We start from the raw sequence: 27,210 nt of genomic DNA on the forward strand, positions 1-27,210 counted from the left end.
GAACTATCTTGGTATATGTTCATTAGCATTTGAAAATGTGATTCAGCTGTTGCTTGAGAGAGATCTTTATAAATGTCAGTTAGGTCGAGTAGGTTAATGCTGTTTTGGTTTTCTATATCCTACTTATTTTCTATTCTATCAATGATTAAAGGAGGGGTAATGAAGTCTCCAATTCTAATACTCAATTTGTCTGCTTCTCCCTTCTGTTTTGACAGTTGCTGCTTCATTTATTAGAAGCTGTCTCTTGGTGCATATATATTTATGATTATTATGTCTTCTTGATGGGCTGATCCCTAAATATCATTACGTACTGTTGCTCTTTATCTCTGGAAATATTCCTTGTTCTGAAGTCAACTTTGTCTGGTATTAAAATAGCCACTCTACCTGTCTTACATTTAGTGTCTGCATGGTATATCTTTACATTTAAAGTATACAGTTAACCTTTGAAAAACATGTGTTTGTAATGTGCAAGCCCACTTATATGCAGATTTTCCCCACTAGATACAGTACTCTTTCTTATGATTTTCTTAGTAATGTTTTCCTTTCTCTAGCTTCCTTTACTACAAGAATACAATATGTAATACATAAAGCATACAAAATATGTGTTAATCAACTGTTTATGTTACCAGTAAAGCTTCTGGTCAATGGTAGGCTATTAGCAATTAAGCTGTGGGGGAAAGTTATACATGAATTTATGACTGCAGCAGTGGGAGATGATGTAGTCAACACCCTTAACCCTCCCACCTTGTTCAAGGGTTAACTGTAGTCAGGTTTTATTTTTTAATCAGTCTGATAGCTTTTAATTGCAGGATTTAGACCATTTATATTTATTTATTTATTTTTAAAATTAATTAATTAGTTAATTAATTAATTCATGAGAGATACAGAGAGGGAGAGATGTAGGCAGAGGGAGAAGCAGGCTCCATGCAGGAAGCCCGACATGGGACTTGATCCCAGGACTCCAGAATCATGCCCTGAGCTGAAGGCAGATGCTCAACCACTGAGCCACCCAGGCATCCCTAGACCATTTATATTTAAAGTTATTATCAATATGATTAGGTTTAAATCTATTGCTATTTGTTTTCCATTTGTCCCATCTGTTCTTTGTTGTTGTTTTAATATTCTAGATAACCTAGGTATTTAATTTAATTTATTTATTTAAAAAGATTTTATTTATTTATGTGACAAAGAGAAAGAGAGCATAAGCAGGTGGAGTGGCAGGCAGACAGAGAGGGAGAAGCAGGCTCTCCACTGAGCTATAACCTGGGTATTTAAAAAAGATTTTTATCATCACTGTTGGCTATTAGCTATGCCTCTTTACTTTTTTAGTGATTACTCTACATCAGGGTTGACAAACTATGGTCCATGATGAAATCTGGCCCACTCTCTGTTTTGGTAAATAAAGTTTTCTTGAAACACAGCCACCATCCAGGTTCAAATACTGTTTATGGTTACTTTCACGACACAGGAGCAGAGTTAGATAGTTACAACCTAGACCATATGGCCCACAAGGCCTAAAATATTTACCATCTAGGGTGCCTGGGTGGCTCAGTCAGTTAAGCGGCTGCATTCAGTTCAGGTCAAGGTCTCAGGGTCCTGGAATCAAGTCCCACACTGGGCTCCCTGCTCAGCGGGGAGCCTGCTTCTCCTTATTCCTCTGACCCTTCCTACCACTAGTGTTATCTCTCTCTCTCATGAGCTTCTCAAATAAATAAAATCTTTAAAAAAAATTACCATCTAAATCTTTACAGAAGTTTGCTGACCACTGCTCTTTGTTTTAAATTTAAGAATTAAGATCTAGTAACAAAATTCAATTCCTCTGATAATTACTCACATTGTTTTCTTGGTTCTTGTTGTTCTTCAAAAGTGTAATAATACAGTTATGAATAAAGAAAGCAAGGGTAAGCACTCCAGTCAGCTGCGGAAAGTGAAATCTTATCTCTAGGAGAAAAAGAGAGTGAAAACAAAAAACAAAAACAAAAAAACAACATGTTAAAACTGACAGCTAGAAAATGAAGGTTAGTAGCCAAAAGTTGGCTGCCAAAAATTAGTTTCCTCTGCTTTATCCAGGGAATAAGAATATTAAAATGTCTTTACAAAGTTGCTCAAGGCTAGCATTATACTTGAGCAAAGCACTTGAAAAGGTAAGAAAAGGAATCAAGAAATGACTACTGTGTGAGGGTACTTTACATCAGTTATTCCTTTTTGAGGTCACACAACTGGTATGTGGCACAGCAGAATTCAAATTTACGGCTAACTTTAAAAGTCTTCCTTTTCTAACACTTGAATTTGCCAGTAAAACACCTTTAGGAAAGGAATCAAAAAGGGAGAATTGGTCACTTAACATTTTCCAAAGGCTAATCTAAAATTATTGCTTAAAAACTAGCAATAGAATTGCTAGAAATTAACAAATGTCTACACAGGGGAAAGGTTAAACTATGATACAGTTGCTCTGTGGTATATAGTATGTAAGAATATATTCTAGAGAAAGGTTTTACCCTGTGGCAAATGTTTATGATTCAAATAGCATATATATTATGATTTTACATTTATTTTAAAAAGTTTGGGGATCCCTGGGTGGCGCAGCGGTTTGGCGCCGCTGTTGGCCCAGGGTGCGATCCTGGAGATCCAGGATCGGATCCCATGTCGGGCTCCCGGTGCATGGAGCCTGCTTCTCCCTCTGCCTGTGTCTCTGCCTCTCTCTCTCTCTCTGTGACTATCATAAAAATAAAAATAAATAAAACAAAAAGTTTGTGTGTATATTAAGAAAAAAGACTGGAGGAATAACCACAAAAGTTTAAATAGCGGTTATCACTGGCTAGAGGGATTTATTTTAAATTAACCACTTATCTATATTCTAAATTTTCTATAATAAATCCAAAGTTACTATGAAGGATCCCTGGGTGGCGCAGCGGTTTGGCGCCTGCCTTTGGCCCAGGGCGCGATCCTGGAGACCCGGGATCGAATCCCACGTCGGGCTCCTGGTGCATGGAGCCTGCTTCTCCCTCTGCCTGTGTCTCTGGCTCTGTCTCTCCTTCTATCTCTCAAGAATAAATAAATAAAATCTTAAAAAAATAAATAAATAAATAAATAAATAAATAAATAAATAAATAAATAAATAAATAAAATTTAAAAAAAGCTGCATACATAAAACAAGGAGAATTTATAAGTGACTTAGGTTCAGGTTATTAAAAAAAACAAAAAAAAAACAAAGTTACTATGAAATAAGAATAATAAAATAATAAAGATTTCAAAAGCACTGCCAATTTCTGTCTTTGAGGTTTGCTAATACAAAAATGAAAAACTGCTTATATGTAGAATAACACCCAGATTTACATGAAAACAGTGCTAGATCTAGACAAAGTTGGTGACAAAAATGGAGAACAACCCATCTTGAAGGATTCCTTAGTATAAAAAGGACAAACAAGAAAATAAAGTCCACTGACATTTTGCCATAGTATTTAGGAAAGGAAATAAGAATCAAGCATTGATTCTGAAAGAAATCAGGATTGTAAGATTTAAAAAATTACACAACTTAGTTTTCCACTAAATTTTTGTTGAAATGTTAGCTTTTATCTAAATTTTTATTTGCAGAAGCAATTCAAAGTATATTCTTCTGGAGTGCCTGGATGGCTCAGTTAAGTGTCCTACTGTTGGTTTTGGCTCAGCTCATGATCTCAGTCAGGGCTGTAAGAATAAGCCCTGTCATGAGCTCCACAGTGGGTAGGGAGCCTGCTTAAGACTCTCAACCTCTCCTGCTGCACTCCCCCCACACCCTGTGCACACTCATTCTAAAAAAACACAAAAAACAAAATAAAAATTTTCTCAGGAAAATTCTCCCCCTTTGTCTATAATCTTTTAAACTTTTTACATCTAAGTAATAAAATAAAATGTGGGGGCAACTCCCACTTCTGTTTAAAAAAATAAAATGTTTTTAAAAAGATTTTAGGGCAGCCCGGGGTGGCTCGGGGTTTGGCGCCTGCCTTGGGCCTGGGGCCTGATCCTGGAGACCTGGGATCGAGTCCCACGTCGGGCTCCCTGCCTGGCGCCTGCTTCTCCCTCTACCTGTGTCTCTGCCTCTCTCTCTCTCTCTGTTTGTTTTTCATGAATAAATAAAATCTTTAAATAAATAAATAAATAAAAATAAAAAAGATTTTATTTTTAAGTAATCTCTACACCCATCGTGGGGCTTGAACTTACAACTTTGAGATCAAGAACTGCATGCTCCATAAACTGAGCCAGCCAGGAGCCCCTCCAAAATCAACTCTTAATACATTGAGCATACGAGGATACACTGATCACTTCAGATCAAGAGTCAGCATTATATTTATATAATAGAGAAGTAGCATTTTTGGAAAGATGATAAGATTATTATTTACATGACTTTATTCTCTGCAGAGCAGCAACTGAAAAACTCTTCAGTAAGAATTCAAAGTCATCGAATCACAAAAGAGAAAGAAAGGAACAAAGGAATTAAAAACAACCAGAAATCAGTTAATAAAAAGGCAATATTAAGCCTATAACTATCAATAATTACAATAAATAATTACATAAATACAATAAATAATTATCAATAATTACAAAAAATTACTTTTTAAATGTAAATGAACTAAATTCTCCAACCAAAAGATACTGAATGGGTAAAATAATAAGACTCAACCAGATGCTGCCTATAAGAGATTCACTTCAGCTTTAAGGACACGCAAAGTCCAAAAGTGAAGGGATAGAAAAAGATATTCCATGCAAGTGTAAATCAAAATAAAACAAGGCTATACGTATATCCAACAAAATAGACTTTAAATCACAGACTGGGGCACTTGGGTGACTCAACTGGTTAAATGTTCTGCCTTCAACTCAGGTCGTGATTCCAGGATCCTGGGATCAAGCCCCATGTTGGGCTTCCTGCTCAGTGGGGAGTCTGCTTCTCCCTCTGCCCTTTCCCTCTTCTTGTGATCTCTCTCTCTCTCTCAAATAAATAAAATCTTAAAAAAATATATACTACAGACTGTATCAAGCACAAGGAAGGTCATTAAATAATGATAAAGGGATCAACTCATCAAGAGGGTATAATATTTGCAAATATTTATCTCCAACATAGGAGCATCTAAGTATATAAAGCAAATATGACCAAATGTGATGGGAAAACAGATAGCAATATAATAACAGTAGAAAGCTTCAATATGCCACTTTTAACAACAAATAGATCACCCAGACAGAAAATCAATAGGGAAGCATTGGCCTTAAATGACACATTACACCAGATGTACTTGATAGACATTTATAGAACATTCCATTCAATAACAGAATACACATTCTTCTCAAGTGCACATGGAACATCTCTAGGATACATCACATGTTAGCCCACTAAATATGTCTCAACGAATTTAAGAGAATTGAAATCTTACCAAACATCTTTTCCAACCATGATGGTATGAAACTTGAAATCAACTATTAGAAAAAAAAAAAAAAACTGGGAAATTCACAAATATGTGGTGATTAAGTAACAATGTTACTGAACAACCAATGAGACAAAGAAGGAATCAAAAAGAGAAATCAGTATGTTGAGACAAATGAAAATGGAAACACAACTTACCAAAACTTAAAGAATGAAGCAAAAAAAGTTCTAAGAGGACAGTTTACAGTGATAAACAATCACACTAAGAAACAAGAAAGATCTCAAATAAACAACCTAACTAGATGCCTGAGTGGCTCATACGGTTGAGCATGGCTCAGGTTATGATCTCAGGGCCCTAAGGTTGAGCCCCACACTGGGCTCTGCACTCATTGGAGAGTTTGCTTGAGGATTCTCCTTCTTCCTCTGCCCCCCCCCCCCCTTGAGCATGTGCTTTCTATCTCAAATACATAAACAAATCTTTAAAAAACTCCCTCAACTTTATACCTCAAGCAATAATGAGAAAAAAGAACAAATTAACCTGAAGTAGAATAAAGGAAATAACAACAATAAGAACAGAAATAAATGAAAGAGAGACTAAAAAAATAGAAAAAAAAAATCAATAAAACTAAGCAGGGTTTTTGAAAAGATAAAATAGAAAAACATTTAGCTAGATTAAACAAGAAAAAAGAGGACTCAAAAAAATTATAAATGCAAGAGAAGACAGCACAACTGATACCAAAGAAATACAAAGATTTATAAGAGATTACTGTAGGGGCAGCTGGGTGGCTCAGTGGTTGAGCGTCTGCCTTGGGCTCTGGGTGTGAGCCCAGGATCCTAGGATTGAGTCCTTATCAGGCTCTCTTGAGGGGAGCCTGCTTTTCCCTCTGCCTACGTCTCTGCCTCTCTCTGTGTCTCTCATGAATAAATAAATAAAATCTTAAAAAAAAGAGACTACTGCAAACACTTCTACATCAACAAATTGTGGACAATCTAGAAAAAATAGATACATTTCTAGAAATATACAAACTACCAAGACTGAATTATAAATGGAAAATATGAACAGACCAATTTCTTTCTTTTTTTAAAAAAAGATTTTATTTATTCATGAGAGACACAGAGAGAGATAGGCAGAGACAGAGGCAGAGGGAGAAGCAGGCTTCATGCAGGGAGCCCGACATGGGACTCAATCCCGGGTCTCCAGGATCACATCCTGGACTGAAGGCGGCGCCAAACCGCTGAGCCACCAGGGCTGCCGGAACATACCAATTTCTAATGAGGAGACTGAATCAGTAACCAGAAACCTCCCAATAAAGAAAAGTCCAGGCAAGACCAGATGTCTTCACTGGTGATTTCTACCAAATATTTGAAGAAGAATTAATACTAATCCTTTTTAAACTCTTCCAAAAAATAAAAGAGGAGGGAACACTTCCAAACTCACTTTATGAGGCCAATATTACTCTGATCCTCATATCAAATCCAGACAGGGACACTACAAAAAAAGCAAATTATAGGCCAATATCCTTGATGAACAGGAATGTAAAAATTGTCAACAAACCATTAGCAAACTGAATTCATTAAGACATTAAAAGGATAATATGCCATGATTAAGTGGGATTTATTTTAGGGATGCAAGGATAGTTCAAGATCCACAAATTAATCAATGTGATATACCACATTAATAAAACCAGGGATAAAAATCATTTGATCATCTTAATGCATGCGGAAAAGGCATTTTACAAATTTCAACATCCATTTATGATAAAAACTCTCAACAAACTGGCTATGGAGGGAATGTACGTCAACATAATAAATCCATGATCAAGATCATACTCAACAGTGAAAAGGTGAAAACTTTTCTTCCAAGATCAGGAACGAGACAGGATGTCCACTCTCACCATTTTTATTCAACACAGTATTAGAAGTCCTAGCCACAACAATTAACCAAGAAAAAGAAATTAAAGTTACCCAAATTAGAAAGGAAGAAATAAAACTGTCTCCATTTGCAGGTGACATAATATTATATATAGAAAACTCTAAAGACTCCACTGAAGAACTGTGAGAACTAATAAATAAATTCAGTAAAGTTTCAGGATGCAAAACCAATATGTAAAAATCTCTCTAACAATGAACCATTAGAAACAGAAATTAAGAGAACAATTCCAATAACAATAACATATAAAAAATAAAGTACTTAAGAATAAATTTAACCAAAGAGGTGAAAGGTCTGTACGGTGAAAAGTATGACAGTAATGAAAGAAACTGAAGAAGACACAAATAAATGGAAATATTTCATGTCCATGTTTGAAGAATTATTACTATTAAAATGGTCATGCTATCCAAAGCAATTCAATGCAATCCCTATTCTTTTTTTTTTTTTTTAAGATTTTATTTATTCACTCATGAGAGACACACAGAGAGAGACAGAGGCAGAGAAAGCAGGCTCCATGCAGGGAGCCTGATGAGGGACTCAATCCTGGGGCTCCAGGATCACAACCTGGGCCAAAGGCAGGGGCCAAACAGCTGAGCCACTCAGGGATCTCCCCCTTATTCAAATTCTAATGGCATTTTTCACAGAAATAGAACAAATTATCCTAAAATATGTATAGCATTACAAAAGACCCTGAAAGCCAAAGCAGTCTTGAGGAAGAGCAAGACTGAAGGTTTCACTATCCCAGATTTGATTTTATTTTGTTTTTAAAGATTTTATTGATTTATTCATGAGAGACAGAGAGAGAGAGAGAGAGAGAGAGGCAGAGACATAGGCAGAGAGAGAAGCAGGCTCCTCACAGGAAGCCCCGATGCGGGACTCAATCCCCAGACTGGGATCACACCCTCACACCCTGAGCCAAAGGCTGAGCGACCCAGGTGTCCCAACACAATCCCAGATTTTATTTTATTTTATTTTTATTTTCTTATTTTCCAGATTTTAAATTTAGTACAAAACTATGGCAGTCAAAACAGTATGGTACTAGCAAAAAAAGAGACATAGAGATCAATCGAACAGAAGAGAGTGCCCAGAAATAAACCCATACATATATTCATTTATGTCAATTCGTTTATGTCAAAGGAGCCAAAATAAAGTGGATCACTCATCACCCACCTCTGAATTATCACCTCAGCAGTGCTTTTGTACATCCAGGTTCTTTTTTGTTTGTTTATTTTTAAAGATTTTATTTATTTATTCATAGAGACACACAGAGAGAGAGAGGCAGAGACACAGGCAGAGGGAGAAGCAGGCTCCATGCAGGGAGCCTGACATGGGACTGGATCCTGGGTCTTCAGGATCACAACCCGGGCTGCAGGTGGCACTAAACCGCTGCACCACCGGGGTTGCCCCTACATCCAGGTTCTGACAGTATTTTCATTAATGCTACTTTTCTACATATTCTGTTGATTCGGAGAGTGAATAAATGAGGCTATAGCACCTCTGACCTCAACTTTATTATAATTATGCATTTGACTGCAGCAGCTCCATTATGAATCTTAGTTTTAGGCAGGGAATTATAGGACTTTTTTTCCTCTACCCAATTGACCTCCTGGAGTCATTGATTATGTCCTAACTTCAGCCAACCTTAAATAAAGGGTAAGGAGTGTTTCAGAGCCACTGAAGTTATTTTTAGCTTAAAAGAAAAGGCTTTTCATGATTGGGATTTTGACTACTTATCCTTATCTCCAATCTTTTTTTTTTTTAATTTTTTAAAAAAATTTATTTATTTGTTTATGATAGTCACAGAGAGAGAGAGAGGCAGAGACACAGGCAGAGGGAGAAGCAGGCTCCATGCACCGGGAGCCCGGTGTGGGATTCGATCCCGGGTCTCCAGGATCATGCCCCGGGCCAAAGGCAGGCGCCAAACCGCTGCGCCACCCAGGGATCCCCCTTATCTCCAATCTTTTCCCCAACTAGTATTCTTTCAATCCAGTCACCCAGATTCTTGTAATTTCCTAAATGGGTCATGTTATCTTAGGCCTTAACTGTTGCTTAAACATGTTCTACTGATCTGGCATATATCCCTTCCTCCAATTTTTTTCACTTAAAGAACTCCTTTTGGTCCTTAGAACCTTTTCCTGATTTCTAATTCTTTTTTATATGCAATTCCTCTATCTTATTGTGTCATATTTATCTGTGCACTATGATCAATAACTCACAAATTGGTCTTACTGTTCAACTCTAAGCTCCTAGAGGGCAGTGAGCCATGTTATTTTTTTGAGAATGTATGGCACATAATCAGAGGTATTCATTTATATTCAGGATAAAGGACTTTAGCCATGTAAGTGGTCAAAATTCTATTTAAAACTGTTCAGAATGATTTTTTTTTTTGCTAATATCTTTTAGTTTTCAATAAGCTCTCTTCAGTATAGCTGATCTTTTCTTTCAGAGCAATCAACTTCTATTACCTCTAACTGCTTCTTGAAACAACTTGTTAATTGATCCTTTTCTAACTATGGCAGGTGATATCAGTGTTGTTTCTTGTCAAAATAGAGTAAGTATCCAGCTTTTTCCAATTATCAACAAAACAGTTTTTGAGTAACTTAAAAACCTGAAATTCTTTTCAACAGTTTTACTGAGATATTATTCATATGCACTTCACCCCCTTAAAGTGTACAACCATTTTGGAAAGCCTTTTGGCAACATCTACCAAAGCAGAATGTATGCATACTCTTTGATCTTGCAATTCTACTCTTAGGTTTATGCTCTAGAGAAACCTGTCATATTTTCACCCAAAGATATGTGTAAGAATAGAGTAGAGCAATAAACATAATACTAAACAAATGGAGACAAATGTCCCTGAACAGTAAAGATCAACAAATTGTGGGTATACTTACACAATTAAATACCAATGAGAATGAACTACAAAAAGACACAACTATATGGATCAATATCACAATTTAATGTTGATTGGAAGAAGCCAGACACTAAAGAACATATGTTTTATATTCCTTTTACATGACATTAAAACCAAATCAAACCAAAATACAGACAAAACAAATCTCTGAAGTTAGAAGAATGGTTATCTTTGCAGGGAGATAGCAGCTGGTACGTATAATGAGAGGGGCTTCTGGAGTGCTAGTTTTTGCCCTGCTGCTGCTGGGTATCTAGTATACTGTTTGTGAAAATTATCAAGCTGTATACTTAAGAGTTGTGCACTTGTATATGTTATGCTTCAATAAAAAGTTTAAAAGCAAACACAAAAAGAATGGTAGGGCCTACAAGTAAAAAATATGAAAACAGAAATTTGATTATATTTGGAAGCATTATTAAGTGTCAATGAGTGCATGGTAGAAGGTAGTCTGCTCCTAATGGAAAGCTTATAATAAAACTATTTTTATTTTTTTAATTCATTTATTCATGAGAGACACACAGAGACAGAGGCAGAGACATAGGCAGATGGGAGAAACAGGCTCCTTGAAGGGAGCCCAAAGCGGGACTTGATCCCAGAACCCTGGGATCACACCCTGACCCAAAGGCAGACACTTAATCGCTGAGCCACCCAAGAGTCCCAATAATAAGACTTTAAAGCATATGTGGTCAGAAAATTTTTTCTGAAAAAAAAAAAAAAAAAGAAAATTTTTTCTGGTTGCAGATGAACACAATGCTATCATAAGGCAAATCACCACACAATCCCAGATCAATGTCTGAAATCAGTTTTAAAGCATTTAACAGTTTTTCATTTTAAAAATGTAGTCCTGGGGTGCCTGAGTGGCTCAGCTGGCTAAGCATCTGCCTTTGGCTCAGGTTATGATCCAAGGGTACTGGGATCAAGCCCCATTTGGGCTCCCTGCTCAAGGGGAACCTGCTTCTTGCTTTCCCTTTGTTGCTCCCCCTGCTTATGTTCTCTCTCAAATGGATTAAAAACAAGAACAAAAACAAAAACGTAGTCCTAAATGCATGCTAATTGTTGAGAGTTAAACAGTATTATAGAGCCTCCAACAAAAAACAGCATTCTCTTACTTCATATCTCCCATCCTGAAGCCTATTTCCTAAAGGTAATTAATTAGAACTTATAACTATTCAGCACACTTTAAATTTATAATCTTTTAAAAAATGTTTATATTACTTTTCCTTTCTTTTTAAAATTTTAGACATAATCCATTGATTTTCCACCAGGAGACTTTAGTCCTCTTACTTTTTTTTTTCTTTTTTTAGATTTTATTTATTTATTCATGAGGACACAGAGAGAGAAGTAGAGACACAGGCAGAGAGAGAAGCAGGCTCCATGCAGGGAGCCTGATGTGGGACTTGATCCCAGATCCCTGGATCACGCCCTGAAGCCAAAGGCAGACACTCAACCACTGAGCCACCCAGAAGTCCCTCCTCTTACATTTAAAAAAAAACATTTTTATTTATTTATTCACGAGAGACAGGGAGGCAGAGAGAGAGAGAGAGAGAGAGAGAGAGAGAGGCAGAGACACAGGCAGAGGGAGAAGCAGGCTCCATACAGGGAGCCCAATGTGGGACTTGATCCCGGGACTCCAGGATCACACCCCGAGTGGAAGGCAGACGTCCAACCGCTGAGGCACCCAGGCGTCCCAACATAATCCTTTTTTTTTTAAAAAAAAGATTTTATTTGTTTGAAAGAGAGGGAAAGAGAGTGAGCATGAGTTGGGGTGGAGGGGCAGAGGGAGAAGTAGACTCGATCCCAGCGCCCTGGTCATGATCTGAGCCAAAGGCAGACACTTAACCAACTGAGCCACCCAGGTGACCCTATCTATAATCATAACCCTAATTCTGATTTTGCAAAATCAATATTTAGTGTTTTAATTTTAATGATTATTCTGTATTATTCACGGGTAAGCCATGAAATGTATTATCAATATATTTTCTTATGTAAAAATACTTTTGTTGGCTTGTTTTTATGGAGGTTTATGGAGATTGAAGTTTTTCCTTTTTTGGTTTCCTGTCTACTTAACAATAATTTTTCCTCAAATTCTACAAAAGAATGGTAAAACTCCATTTCATCTATATAATGCATCAAACAATCCTTTCCGTTTCGTTTTCCTTTTGGAAAAAAATGCCTCCTGGGGACCTCTGTTGCTGTGATCTGGGCAGGTTGCTTGCTAGGCCCGCTGCACAGCTGTTTCCTAGCATAGGCCTTCACCACTTCTCTGAGGATTTTTGTGATTTACTACTTTTTGGTGGAGCACATTCTGCAGGGATTTTTTTGTGTGTGTGTGAGAAAGACTGCATGGAAGGTAAAGTTTTGTGAGACTTTACCTTCTGAAAATATCTTTGTTGTACTCTAACACTTAGGTGAGGGTATAGTGGGATTTAGAATTTTAGGTTAAAATAACTTATCCTGAGACCTTCATGACACTTTTCACTTTTAGCTTTGGAGTTGGTTAAAATGTCTGAGAGTATTCTGACTCCAGACCTTTTGTAAAACCTGTTCTTCATCCCTAGAACCTTTCAGGGTCTTTATCTATGGTGTTCAGAAATCTTATGATGATATGCTTTGGTGTGGGTTTTATTCACAGTGCTGGGCACTTTGGGGTCTGTACGTCTAGAAACTCATGTTCTTTAGTTAGTGGGAAATGTCTTAAATTATTTCTTTGATAATTTCCTCCTCCTTTCGTTTTCTCTCTGCTCCATGGAACTATTTTTAGTTATTGGGCTACCTGGATTAATTCTTTAATTTTCTTATCTTTTTTCTATTTTTCTTTCCTTCTTTCCTCTCTCCTGCTTTCCATCCCTCCTTTCTTCCATCCAACCATGATTTCTAATCTACTTTTTGGAAGTTGGCTTTATCTTCCAAATTTTCTTTGCATTCTTAACTTTTATTATATTTTTGGTTTCTAAGACCAACCTCCCTCCTTCTTTCCTTGGCACTCAAATAATGTTTCACGGATATATCACTCTCTTTTGTCACTTTGAGAAGGTAATTTTTGGGATGTTTTCCTATTTTTTTTTTAAAGATTTTATTTATTCATGAGAGACAAAGAGAGGCAGAGACACAGGCAGAGGGAGAAGCAGGCTCCACGCAGGCAGCCCAATGTGGGACTTGATCCCGGAACCCCAGAATCATACCCTGAGCCAAAGCAGACGCTCAACCACTGAGCCACCCTGGTGTTCCTGTTTTCTTATTCTTTTTCCCTCTTATTCTCTTTTCCTTACAAGGTCTTCTTCCCTGGCCTAGTTTTGTTTTCAAGTCAGAGGCTTTCCACAAGTATCTAGTGATTTTTGGCTATCTTTTTTTTTTTTTAATAATGAAAAGTGAAGCATAAAAAAAAGTATAGTTAGTAAACATCTAAATGGTCTGATACAAGCAAGGTACCTGCCATTTCTTTGGTAAAACCCAAATGTCCAAGACTCTAGCTCTTTCTTCTTGGGCATATCAGTTTCTCCAGAGGAGAATCCTGTTATCCTATACTCTCAACATTCTGGAAGTCGAAGAGTAAAGAAAAGAGAATTGAAGGGAACAAAGGGAGAGAGGAGAGTCTCACCACTCGACATAACACTTTCACTTAGTTACTTAGTTCCTTAATTCATTTGCTGTATTTGGAGAACCTGAGTTCTGAGCCTAATTCAGTTTCTTCCATCTTTTGACAGGTTGAGGAGGATAGTTAAAATCTATCTATTCCTGATGTAAACTTTCATGGCATTCTCCCCATTTTAAGCCCTTTTTCCTTACTCTTGCTTTCAGAGTGACCCAAATGACTCCAACTACTGAGGGTTTCAATCCCTCTCCACAGGTGCTTAAATTTCAGCTTTGTTTGCTTTGCTGTCAGTCTAAACTATCTACTAGTTTTCCAGTATCTATCAATCTGTTGCTGTCTCTTGTTTGCTGTTGTCTCTTCTATAGTCTGTGTTTGTTTTTACATTTATTTCTTCACAGTTGGTTTAATGAGATTAGAAGGGAGTAGGGATAAACACCTTTATTCATTCAACATTGTTTATGGACTACTCACTATGCCCTCAGAATTATTACAGGCCTCTGGGACACAACAGTAACAGACAAGTACAGAAAACAAAAACAAAGAATAACCCTTTTCACAAGATACACAAATTAAAAAAAAAAAAACAGGTATTCCTTACCAACTGAACTTTCATTCTCTGAATTCAAGAGCCAAATAGCTTTAGAAGCCTTTTTAGAAAGTCCTTTGTTATCTTAATGTCTGCTACTTTCTATCTGAAACTCAGGTACAAAATAGATTAGAATAATAGATATCCCTTAATATTTCAATTCATTACTAGAATTAATAACTTAGGGGTCCTTGGGTAGCTCAGTCAGTTAAGTGTCTGCCTTTGGCTCAGGTCATGATCCCGGAGTACTGGGATTGAGCCCCCCATTTGACTCCCCATTCAGCAAGGAGTCTATTCTCTCTGCTTATTCCTCTGCTCATGTTCCCTTTCATTCTTTCTCAAATAAATAAATAAACCTTTTTTTTAAAAAAAGAATTTGGAACTTAATAGATTTAGAAAACCAGGGATACTTGCATGTGATTTGATAGTGATGAGAGCACTAAAGAAAAATAAGCCACAACAAGAAGTGGGAGTGGGTAGGAAGCCAGGGAAGGCCTCTCTAATAATAATAACCAAGTGGATATCTGAGAAAAGACAAAGGCATTTCATGTACAGGTACCAGTTAATGCAAGGATTCTGAGCAAGGAGAGTGCTTGCCATTCTTGTGGAATAGCAGGGAAGACAGTGTGGCTTAAGTGGACTGAATAAGTAGGAAAGTAATAGGGAATGATGGCAGACAGAAAGCCAGGAGTCAGATGATATAGGACCTGTGGACTATGACAGAGGCTTGTTTTATTTTTATTTTTTAAAGATTTTTATTTATTTATTTGAGAGAGAGAAAGAGAGAGAGAGCATGAGCAAGGTGGTGGAGCAGAGGCAGAGGGAGAGAGGGAAGCAGGCTCCCCACTGAGCAGGGTGCCGGATGCGGGGCTTAATTCCAGAACCCTGAGATCATGACCTGAGCCAAAGGCAGCCACTTAACCCATTGAGCCACACAGATGCCCTGAAGCTTGCGTTATTCTAAGTGAGACAGGAAACCATTAGAGGCTTTTGAAGGTTGTGTTTTAAAAACATCACCCTGGCTGCTAGGTGAAGAACAGACTATAGAGGGGGAGGCAGAGTAGAAATGGTGAGACTAGTTAAGAGGCTACTATGTTAAACCAGGTGAGAGATTAGCAATTTGACTAATTCTTTCTAATGGAAATGATAAAAAGTAGTCAGATACTCAATTTATTTTAAAAGTACAGCTGACATGCTTTGTAGATATGGAAGGTAGGGGGAAAACAGTTAAGTATGATTTCTAAAGTTTGGGGCCTAAGCAAGTGGAAACCTGGGAGAAGAACAGATTAAGAAGGTTCTTTTAATGTGGATAGATGAAGAAGGAAACAAATACTTGGTTTTCATAAAGAAGTTTGAAATATCTAGTGGATGTCCAAGTGGAAATGTAGAAGGGGCAGGTAGATACATAAGGATGGATCTTAGTGGAGAGATCTGGCCTAGAGATATAAAAGTGGGCCTAGTCACCATATAGACAATATATAAAGCCAGGTGACTACATGATATTTCTTAGGGAATAAAAGTAGGGAGAAAAGAAGTTTGAGTAAAACCCTATGATAATTCCATAACTGACTGGTCAGGAATGTGAGAAATTATTATTTTTTAAGATTCTATCTATTTATTCATGAGAGACACAGAAAGAAAGGCAGAGACAGGCAGAGGGAGAAACAGGCTTCCCATGGGGAGCCCAATGTGGGACTTGAATCCAGGACTCTTGAGACCACAACCCGAGCCAAAGGCTGATGTTCAACCTCTGAACCACCCAGGCGCCAGAGAAATTTTCTTAAAAGAATTAAGAGAAAATTGGGTTTTAGAAGTTAAGAAAATGTTTCAAGATGTAAGGAGTGACCAAATGTGCCCACGTTGCTAAGTTGAGATATGAGATATGGTCATTGGATTTTGCAAGATGGAGTTATTGGATGTCAGTGGAGTGACTGGGACAAAAGCCTAGCTAACATGAGTTCAAGGCAAAATTGAAAGAGAAGTAGAGAGTAAGAATAGACAACTCTTTCAAAGAGTTTTTCTTTAAAGGGAAGCAATAGCTAGAGGGGAATGTGGGATCATATGAGTTTCTGTTTTTTTAGACTGAGAGACAGATTTGTATTCTAGTAGGAATAGTTCAGTAAAGGAAATATTTAATGGTACATGATTAAGAAGACAGAAGGGATAACTAGAGAAATAAAGTCCAGGAGGCAGAAAAGAATAGGACAAAACACATAGGAGTATTTTTTTTCTATTTTTCCAATTATCTAGGAAGAAGGGCAATAATAGGATTCATTGCATTGAAAAACATTTTTGATAATAAATGTATATAAAGATTCAATCAGAACTACAAGTTTCTGTGAATTCTTCATCAGGACAGTAAACAGACTCATATTCCAAAGTTCTCTGATTCTTAATTAGCCTTACTGAAAAAGACTTTATGACATATTTATGACAGATTTTCATAAAAAATTCTTCAATCATAATAAACTAATTTCAGGACCATAAATATAAACATGAGGCTTTTTAATCCTCATGATTCTCTGTTTGTATCATTCAGAAATGAAATAAAGTGAAATAAATGGTTTAATATGTATTTAAATGTTTTCTTTACCATCTTTTAAATATTTATACTTTTTCCCCATTTCTCTCAAGTCCTATCATTAGCAGAAACGTTTTTCATTAAGACTCTTAATATAAATCAGTATGGACCTAATTTTAGAAAAAACTTCCCAGACTATTTTTATCAATGAATGGCCACTAGCTTAAAGTGGCCATTTTCATTCATGTCCAACTTTACGCACAATCTGGAAGAGAAGGATGCCTTTCAAACTCCAGTATTTCCTTTATCTTGAATTTACACTGCCTTTTTAGTCTTTATTGGCTTCTTAGAGAAATAAAAAAATCAAAGCTAATGCACCCAGATGATCTGAAAATAAGTAACCATAGTAGCAAACAACTTCCAACAAACAACTTGATATACTTGGAAAACCCAAACATGCTGTAAAAAAAGAAACCAAAGGAATGGGAGACAGTTATAATGGACTTGAATTCTAGACTGCCCAAATTGCCAGGTGAAGAATAGAAAGAAAGCAGTCTTTCTAAACCAACAAGAGATTTTTATAATGCTTTCTCCTCATGAGTTTTCAGGAGACTAGTCTAATATTCACTTCCATTTTCTAATCTGTTTTCTCATTTACATTGGCCATTCATTGCTTCACGGTGCTTTTATCATAACCCAAATCCACTGAATTTGGGTGAAATTTAAAACACTGCCAAATTATAACCATAAGAGAAAAAAGGAGGGAGGGAATACTTAATACCCACCATCTTAATTAGCCTGAGAAACAATTAAAAAAAGAAAACTATAAGGGGAATAATGATGTTAATGAACAGTATTATCTACATATGTTAATCACTGACCAGGTTCTAAGCTTCTGAAATTCTAGGGGTATGTTTCCCCAGAAAAGTCTAGAAAATGAGTTTGATTTTTTAAATTGCATTGTAACTTCAATGAACTTCAATTCTTAACCAGAAATGATACAGAAGCCTGGTTACTCCTGAGAGAAAAGCAGAGTAACTTTAACTGCACTCCTGTTTTTAGCTTAATAGCATTAATAAAAAGTGCTCATCCAAATAAATACCATTATTTATATTACAATAATAATAATACTTAACAAGTTAACTAAAAGATCACATTTTTGTAATTTATTGATTCTTTATTTGGCTAAAACGGCTTACCTGGTACAAAATATTCTGTCTGCATAAACCAGTGAAATTCCAAATGAAATCCCAAGTGTATGGCCTTATAGGTGACAAGGAAAATCAAATAGAGAACAGACACTGTACCTGTGAGAAAAAATTTAGAAACCATTTATCATCTTTGTGTGTTTTACAGATTGTTTTAAAATTAAGCTTTGGGGCAGCCCTGGTGGCTCAGCAGTTTAGTGCTGCCTTCAGCCCAGGGCGTGATCCTGGAGACCCAGGATCGAGTCACACGTCAGGCGTCCTGCGTGAAGCCTGCTTCTCCCTCTGCCTGTGTCTCTGCCTCTCTCTCTATGTCTCTCATGAATAAATAAATAAAACCTTAAGAAAAAAAAAAAAGAAAAAAGAAATTAAGTCCAGTCATTATGGAGTAGAGTCAGGAAATCCAAGTAGGTTTCTTTCTATAGGAATTAGACGCTAATTTCTGTAAAGAAGCTGTAATTGTAAAAGAAAGGAAAAGTACCAAAAAAAAGGGGGGGGAGAGCAAAATATTCTTAAGGAGATAGAGAATAATCAATCTGGTTACAAGTCTGGTGATTGTTTTAGCAAATACTTTACCAGTTTATATGCTAACTTTTTTTTTTTTTTTTTTTTTTTTTTTTATATGCTAACTTTTAAAGAGCTGTTCCACAGGAAAGTCAGCAAGCAAATCAGGAAACCACAAATGAGCTATATAAGCTCTTCTGTGGGTTTGCAGTTCAGCTGATTCAGAAATGATAAAAACAAGAGGCCAAAGCTTATATAACCACAATGCTTGATTTTCTGTGTGTGTCTGCGGCAGTCTTGCAGTGAATCTTATTGTGACACAGAGAAGTATAGAGAAATATCCTTACCTCCTCCTTTGGTCTTCTGGAAACCTCAAAAGCTACCTCCTTGATGTGATGAGTAATCTAATTATTTTATACTCTACACTGCCTACCAGGAGATCAAATCTATAGGGAGGAGGTGAAACCCTATGGTTTATTTGGTTTATTTGGGGTTATCAATTTTTTATGAACGTTATCTTTAGTTAGCCAGATCTAAGTTTCTTCTTTTTTTTTTTTTAAATATTTTATTTATTTATTCATGAGAGAGAGAGAGGCAGAGACACAGGCAGAGGGAGAAGCAGGCTCTATGCAGGGAGCCCGACATGGAACTCGATCCCGGGTCCCTGGGCTGAAGGCGGCACTAACCCGCTGAGCCACCCGGGCTGCCCCAAGATCTAAGTTTCCACTGAGGGTTCCTTTTGCCATCTTAAATTTCAGTATTACAAAAGAAGACAGGATCAAAACATTCCTTTAATGATGCAGAAATTTGTGAAATTTCTTCAGTGACTTCAGAAATTTGAAAAACCAGGCTCACAGTAAGAAGTCTGTTCCTTTAAAGGAGGTAGTAGTGCTCCAAAAAGGAAAAAGCACTAAGGAGGAAAGCAAAAGCAGAATAAACCTCAATCGGTTGAGTTAGAGAATGACATTCCAGGTTGAAAGCTAAGTGATAATTCTGTGACATACTCTTAAATAGAAACTAGCAAAAAATATTCTATAACCTCCTTTAGTAAATATTCTTATCTTATGCTTTCAATCCTTAGTATTGAGAATTCCTGTAATATCCAATTTGGATCTCTCCTCCTGAAAACTTAATCTGTTTCTTCTAAGTTGTACCCACTGAGGAAATGGGGAACAATGGTTCAGTACGGATAGAATGGGAAATCTAGTAACTCATCTTTTAAAAAAAAGAACTTAGACTTTAAATGGTCATCTACATTTTTCTCTGTGCCGAACTCCATAAAGAAAATAAAAAAGCAGGGTAACATATGAGCGAACAAATTAAACATAGGTAAACAGGGCTGGTAGGTAAGTCTCTCCCCAGCCAGATCATATTTCCACAGAATCCAGTGTGTATTCTATTACACAGAAGCTCTATAACACAGTGCGCTTCAGCTTACCTAGGATATTAAATTTTGAAAAAAATGAAGGAGATTTGAAATTGAGCAGTGGCAGGAGGAGCCCTATGAGGTAAAAGGGCACTGTCTTGGACTTATTCCACCACTTTTCAAACTGCTGGAGTTCTGTGTCATTGGCGTAGAAAATCATAGAGCCATTTTCAGGACTGCCACCACTCCCAGCACTTGGACAAATCACTGCAATAGGAAAAGCATCAGATTAGAGAAGACCATGAAGAATACAAAATGACTATCCCAGAGACTGACACTTGCTCTACCAACCTCAATTTGTATCGTGAATAAGTTTCTCCTTTCTGGAAAAAATAGAAGGTTATGTTTAAGTATATTAGGAATCTTTTTTTTTTTTTTAATTTTTATTTATTTATGATAGTCACAGAGAGAGAGAGAGAGGCAGAGACACAGGCAGAGGGAGAAGCAGGCTCCATGCACTGGGAGCCCGATGTGGGACTTGATCCGGGTCTCCAGGATCGCGCCCTGGGCCAAAGGCAGGCGCCAAACCGCTGCGCCACCCAGGGATCCCTATTAGGAATCTTTTACCTACAAATAATTAAAGGTAGGAGAATCTTAAAAAACTTTGAGGTATATCCTTAATTTCTATGGGAAGCTATAAAATTATCCTACCAACTATCCTTTGGTTCCATTGCCAGAGAGAAAATATTGGGTTGAACAGCATTTGATCTTATTTATAAAATAATATAAGAAATATTCAAAGTAACTGGTGCAGCCACTCTGGAAAACTGTGTGGGGGTTCCTCAAAGAGTTAAAAATAGAACTGCCCTACAATCCAGCAATGCACTGCCGGGATTTACCCCAAAGATACAGATGAAGTGAAACGCCCGAACACCTGCACCCCAATGTTTATAGCAGCAATGTCCACAGTAACCAAACTGTGGAAGGAGCCTCGGTGTCCATTGAAAGATGAATGGATAAAGAAGCTGTGGTTTATGTATACAATGGAATATTAGCCATTAGAAATGACAAATACGGGATCCTTGGGTGGCGCAGCGGTTTGGCGCCTGCCTTTGGCCCAGGGCGCGATCCTGGAGACCCGGGATCGAATCCTACATCGGGCTCCCGGTGCATGGAGCCTGCTTCTCCCTCTGCCTGTGTCTCTGCCTCTCTCTCTCTCTCTCTGTATGACTATCATAAATAAATTTTAAAAATTTAAAAAAAAAAGAAAAAAAGAAATGACAAATACCCACCATTTGCTTCGACGTGGATGGAACTGGAGGGTATTAGGCTGAGTAAAATAAGTCAATCGGAGAAGGACAAACATTTTATGTTCTCATTTGGGGAATATAAAAATTAGTGAAAGGGAATAAAGGGGAAAGGAGAGAAAATGAGTGAAAATATCAGTGAGGGTGACAAAACATGAGAGACCCCCAACTCTGGGAAATGAACAAGGGGTAGTGGAAAGAGGGGTGGGCTGGGGGTTGGGGTGACTGGGTGATGGACACTGAGGGGGGCACTTGGCGGGATGAGCACTGGGTGTTTTCCTGTATGTTGGTAAATTGAACACCAATAAAAATTAATTTATTAAAAAAAATAAAAAAATAAAAAAAAATATTCAGAGTGATTGTTACCTTTGGGCTAATAACCCATACAAAGGCCAAAGAACAGGTTTCTTTCTTTCTTTTTAGAGGGGGGCAAGGGGCAAAGGAAGACAGAGAGAGAATCTCAAGCAAACTCCATGCCTAGGGCACAGCCCGACGCGGGGCTCAATCTCACAACCCCAAGGTCATGATGTGAGTTAAAGTCAAGAGTCAGACAGTTAACCCACCTAGCCACCAAGCCACCCTAGAACAGATTTCTTTAACAATAAAACAAATCTATGGGTTTGGAATAAAAAGTGCACATCACTGAAACAGATGACATGGTATTGTCAAAAACTAATTGTTGCTTAATGCTTAAGAATCTTGAATTCTGGCAATCTGGAATAATTTTCATGGAGGTTTATCATATTTTACAGTAGCCCAACAGCTTAGATGATATCCAGAGAACTGAGAATTGAGTAAAACATATTTTTTCTAACACTAATCTTCAAGGGGCAATTTCTTCTGTTAAGAGAGAGGATACAAATCATTCTGTGTTTTTAATTTCATAGTAGTACTTTTCCTTTTTTTTTTTTTTTTTTTTAATTTATCTATTTATGACAGTCACAGAGAGAGAGAGAGAGAGGGGCAGAGACACAGGCGGAGGGAGAAGCAGGCTCCACGCACCGGGAGCCCGACGTGGGACTCGATCCCGGGTCTCCAGGATCGCGCCCCGGGCCAAAGGCAGGCGCCAAACCACTGCGCCACCCAGGGATCCCATAGTAGTACTTTTCCTAATAATCAGCACTTTAAAAGGAATTCTTAATGCTGATGAAAAATACTACTAATAAGTAACAATCATACTCATCACTAGTCAAAGAGAAAAATGATATATTCATTTTAAGTTCTGTTTTTAATTTTATTCTCTATCCATTATATATTTGGCATGCTACAAAGCCAAACAATTTTCTTGCTTAGCCAGCATTTTGACATGTACTTTTTCTTCTACGTCTGCACAGAGTAAATTAACTTGAATTTTTCTTGCGCTAATAATAACAGTGGTAAAGAGCACAGGCTATGAAGTTAACTGAATAGTCAATCTTGACTGTGTCACTTAGTAGTTATATATAACGTTGGGCAAGTCATTAACTTCTCTGTGCTTTGGTTTTTCCATTTACAAAGTGAAGTTAACATTATCTGCCTTACAGAGGTGCTGTATAACATCTAGAGTAATGCCTGCACACAGTAAATATCCAATAAAGGTCAGCTGTAACTTTACATTAACTGAGACTGACAGTGTCATTCTACTTAACACATTGTTCAAAGAGAAGAATGTAAAGTAAATTGACTTTGCTGATGGTGCTCTCCAAATCATCAGTATCATCACGAAATTTATGAATATATTTTAAAATTATACTGAAATACTTCAGTATAATTATTCAAAGGTGTGTGTGTATATATCCACAGAAAAGCTGGCATGGCACTCACTCATTTGCTAACGTTAAGAAAACACAGGTTAATGAGTTTAATTAAGAGACAGAGTAAGACATTGAAACGTTTGCTTCAAGAGAGGAGACTTCTGTCCGTTCATTGTATCCTCATAGCCTAGAATAGTTCCTGACGTAAAAGAGACCTAATAAATCTATATTGAGTGGTGCCTGGGTCGCGCAGGCAGTTGAACAGCTGATTCTTAGTTTCAGCACAGGTAGTGATCTCAGGGCGGTGGGATGGAGCCCCTCATTGGGCTCAGCACAGAATCTGCTGGACTCTCTCTGCCCCTCCCCCTAGGCACCACACACAAGTGTGCGTGCTCTCTCTCTCTTAAATAAGCTTAAAATGAGGGGAGCGAGGGAGGGCGCGGCCAACTCCCGGAGGGACGGCAGGCCGAGAGAGCGGCTCCCGGGTCTGTCGCTGAGCCTGCCGGACGGGAGGCGGCCCAGCTGCGGGCTTGGCCTTGGCCCCAGTCCCACCAGCATGGCCTGCCGGACCGTGTGGGCCGAGACCCGGAGCTGGGCCAAAGATGACATCAAGAAGGTGATGGTGACCATCGAGAAGGTCCGGAGATGGGAGAAGCGCTGGGTGACTGTGGGCGACACTTCCCTTCATATCTTCAAGTGGGTGCCACTGGTGGACCCCCAGGAGGAGGAACAACGGAGGGCAGGTGGCGGGACAGAGAGATCCTGAGGCTGGGAGCAGCCGGGCAGGGGCACCAGTCCCTGAGGGAGTGGTCCTCTCATCCTGATGGATCTCAATGATGAAAACAGTAACGAGAGTTTCCATTCAGAAGGCTCCCTGCAAAAGGGCACCGAGCCCAGCCCTGGGGGTACCCCCCAGCCCAGCTGCCCTGTGTCACCTGCTGGACCACCAGAAGGGGTCCCAGAGGATGCTCAGCCCCAACGGCTGGGCCAAGAGAGAGATCCTGGGGGCATCACTGCAGGCAGCACACACGAACCGCCAGTGCTGACCAAGGAGGAGCCTGTTCCAGAATTGCTGGAGGCTGAGGCCCCCGAAGCTTACCCCGTCTTTGAGCCAGTGCCACCTGTCCCCGATGCAACCCAGGGTGACAAAGAGGACTCGGAGGGTGCCCCCCTACTCAAGCGCATCTGCCCAAATGCCCCTGACCCCTGAGAAGCCGGCCTGCCTGTTCTGTTGCCCCAAGGGCCCCTTTGGCTTTTTACAAATAAAGACCCTTTTGTAAAAAAATAAATAAATAAAACAAACTTAAAATGATATCAATTTATTATCTTTGAAATCTAAGCACATAAATCTAAATACATAATGTAAAGATACATTAGCATTTCTTAAGCCCAATACTCTGAAATCTAAATCATTAATACATAAAGCTTTAGGTGATGTTAAAGGTTAACAGTTTAACTGTTAGGAAGGTTATATTAGCTTTTATATTCACTTTCCCTATGACTGCCATAGTAGATAAACACACAAGACACAAAGACTTATTTCTAACTAATTAAAGGAAACTTTTCAAAGAAACGAAGATTATTTTTTTCTGTATTTACTAATGTTTGTTCATTATTAAGAAAGTAGTTTACATTTGTGTATCTTAAATATTAGTAACTAATAAATGCCTAAAAAAGTTAACAACCTGAGACCTATGCTTCTAGATTTCCAAAACAATTAGCAAAGATAACGCTCTTAAAAATATGTATTGACTATTTATAGGCAAATATGGATTCTATAGATGGATCTTGTCAACAAGATTCATATTCATATGAATATGTGTTCATATTAACACAATCTTTTATGGAGTTTTTTTTTTTTAATTGCATTAGTTGCCAACAATTAATAGTGGCTCAGTTAACATAATGGTAGCGATGTTGAACTAATTATTCACCTAAAATAAAACAATATGTTCTACCTTAAATTCCTTCTGAAGCAAAGTGGAAAATAAAAAAAACAAACTAAACTGTAAATTCCAAACTACTTACCAGGGTTGCTATCATTGGTACTTAGGACAGCATCTGTGTCATTAATGTGATGAATAAAATCTGAAAATTAAAGAAAGAATATAGTTTAATACCAAAGGAAAGATGCTAAATCAATTACCCCCTAAAATCTTTGATCTATAAAAATCTTTTAAGATCTACTGTGTGGTAATATTACCATACAATGAACCAAAACTGCTTCATTATTAACACAGCTTCACTGTTCTCAGCTTTCTCTACTTAGAGGAATGATGTCATTGGCTTCATAGTTCCCATTACAGAAAACTCTTACATGATTGAAGATTTAAAAAAAAAAATCTAGCTACACAGTAAAATTTAGTTAAAGCCCTGGAATCAAGATAAAGTGTACAATAATTTTCTTATACTCACACTAATTGATGTAAGTATAGTTACATCTTATATAAAGTTTTAAAAGCCTGCAGAAGGGGAAAACCAACACTTAAAACAGCAAAACTTACCTGAAGAATCACTTAAAGTTTTTGCAAAGTGTTATATATGCTTTTATAGACTGAGGAATATATAGTTATTGCTCACATTACCACTAAGCTATACTAAAGGAAGTAGTAAAGTAAAAAACATGTGCAGAATGGGAGAAGATATCTGCAAAAGACATATATGATAAAGAGTTAATATCCAAAATCTATAAAGAACTCATAGAATTCAATACCCTAAAAATAATCCAGTCAAGAAATGGGCAGAAGACATGAACAGACGTTTTTTCCAAAGAAGACATCCAGATGGCTGGCTAATGGACACCTGAAAAGATGCTCAACATCACTCATCATTAGGGAAATGCAAATCGAAACCACAATGAGATAGCACCTCACACCTGTCAGAATGGCTAAAATAACACGGCAAACAAGAGATGTTGGTGAGGATACGGAGAAAGGGGAACCGTCTACACTATTGGTGGGAATGCAAACTGTTTCTGCCACTCTGGAGAACAGTATGGAAGTTCCTAAAAACTTAAAAATAGTACTACTCTATGACCCAGAAAATGCACTACTAATACTAAGTATTTACCCAAAGGATACAAAAGTACAGATTTGGAGGAGTATGTGCACCTCAATATTTATAGCAGCATTATCAACAATAGCCAAACTATGAAAACAGCCCAAATGTCCATCAACTGAGGAATGAATAAAGATGTGGGGTACATGTATGTGTGTGTGTGTGTGTGTGTGTGTGTGTGTATTACTAGATTACTCAGCCATCAAAAAGAATGGAATCTTGCCATTTGCAATGATGTGGATGGAGCTAGAGTGCATTATGCTAAGCAAAAGAGGTCAGTCACAGAAAGACAAATACCATATAATTTCGTTCATATGTGGAATTTAAAAAACAAACGAGATGAACATAGGGGAAGAAAAAGGAGACAGAAGCAACTCACAAGAGATTCCTATTATAGAGAACAAACTGAGGGTTGATGGAGGGACATGGGTAGAAGATGGGCTAAATGGGTGATCGATATTAAAGACACCTGTTATGATCAATGGGTGTTATATTTAAGTGACGAATCACTAAACTCTACTACTGAAACCAATATTACACTATATGTTAACTAGAATTTAAATAAAAATTTGAAAAGAAAAAGTATTTGACTGCTTAAAATTCCAAAAAAGTATATGCAGATATCTGAGCATTCAAATCATTCTACCATTAACGAGAGAATGGGTAAAGAACATGTTTTCTTGATAGACTGAATTTACTTTATTCTGTTTGAGGTTAATCTTTTATAACCTTAGTAACCATTAAAAAAGTGTTTAAAGTGAAAGTTAAATGAGTTGATAAAAAATGTGGGATTAGATTTAATGGTCATAAAGCAAGTTAAGTACATGAATCACTCACCTAAATTGTATGCTTCTTACGATAGTAGAGTAGTAAAAAAAAAAAGAAAAAGTAGAGTAGTGCTCTAGGTTTTTATAGTATCTTCAAGGGTTATTAGTGATAAGATTGGAGGTTATCAATCATTATCTACTTCCTGATGCTGAAGATTCAAATAAGACTAGTAAAATCTTGACACCAAGATTGGTATGGTAGGGTGAATATTCTCCCCCTAAGTCCATGTCCACAACAACCTTAGAATGCAACCTTATTTGGAAATAGGGTCTTTG

The 27,210-nt window shown here is 37.5% G+C and overlaps 2 protein-coding genes across 6 annotated transcripts in view; one reads left to right on the top strand and one right to left on the bottom strand.

The window, feature by feature from the left end:
• SLC38A9 (solute carrier family 38 member 9) overlaps window positions 1-27,210 on the bottom strand; it is an 83,019-nt gene that overhangs the window by 18,988 nt on the left and 36,821 nt on the right. For all 5 annotated transcript variants that reach the window (XM_041766930.1, XM_041766931.1, XM_041766934.1 and 2 more), the window contains 4 exons: window positions 25,079-25,138; window positions 20,083-20,277; window positions 18,135-18,242; window positions 1,835-1,941 (listed from right to left, as the gene is read on the bottom strand). In XM_041766930.1, coding sequence (XP_041622864.1) covers window positions 1,835-1,941; window positions 18,135-18,242; window positions 20,083-20,277; window positions 25,079-25,138 — 470 coding nt within the window. The remainder of the gene's footprint in view (window positions 1-1,834; window positions 1,942-18,134; window positions 18,243-20,082; window positions 20,278-25,078; window positions 25,139-27,210) is intronic.
• Window positions 23,469-24,335, top strand: LOC121497370 (B-cell CLL/lymphoma 7 protein family member C-like). The gene has a single exon (XM_041766935.1). It carries the CDS (start codon window positions 23,469-23,471, stop codon window positions 23,814-23,816), a length of 348 nt encoding a protein of 115 aa, XP_041622869.1. The 3' UTR covers window positions 23,817-24,335.

This window comes from Vulpes lagopus, chromosome 8, assembly GCF_018345385.1.
Source record: "Vulpes lagopus strain Blue_001 chromosome 8, ASM1834538v1, whole genome shotgun sequence".
In the NCBI taxonomy this organism is placed as follows: Eukaryota; Metazoa; Chordata; class Mammalia; order Carnivora; family Canidae; genus Vulpes; species Vulpes lagopus.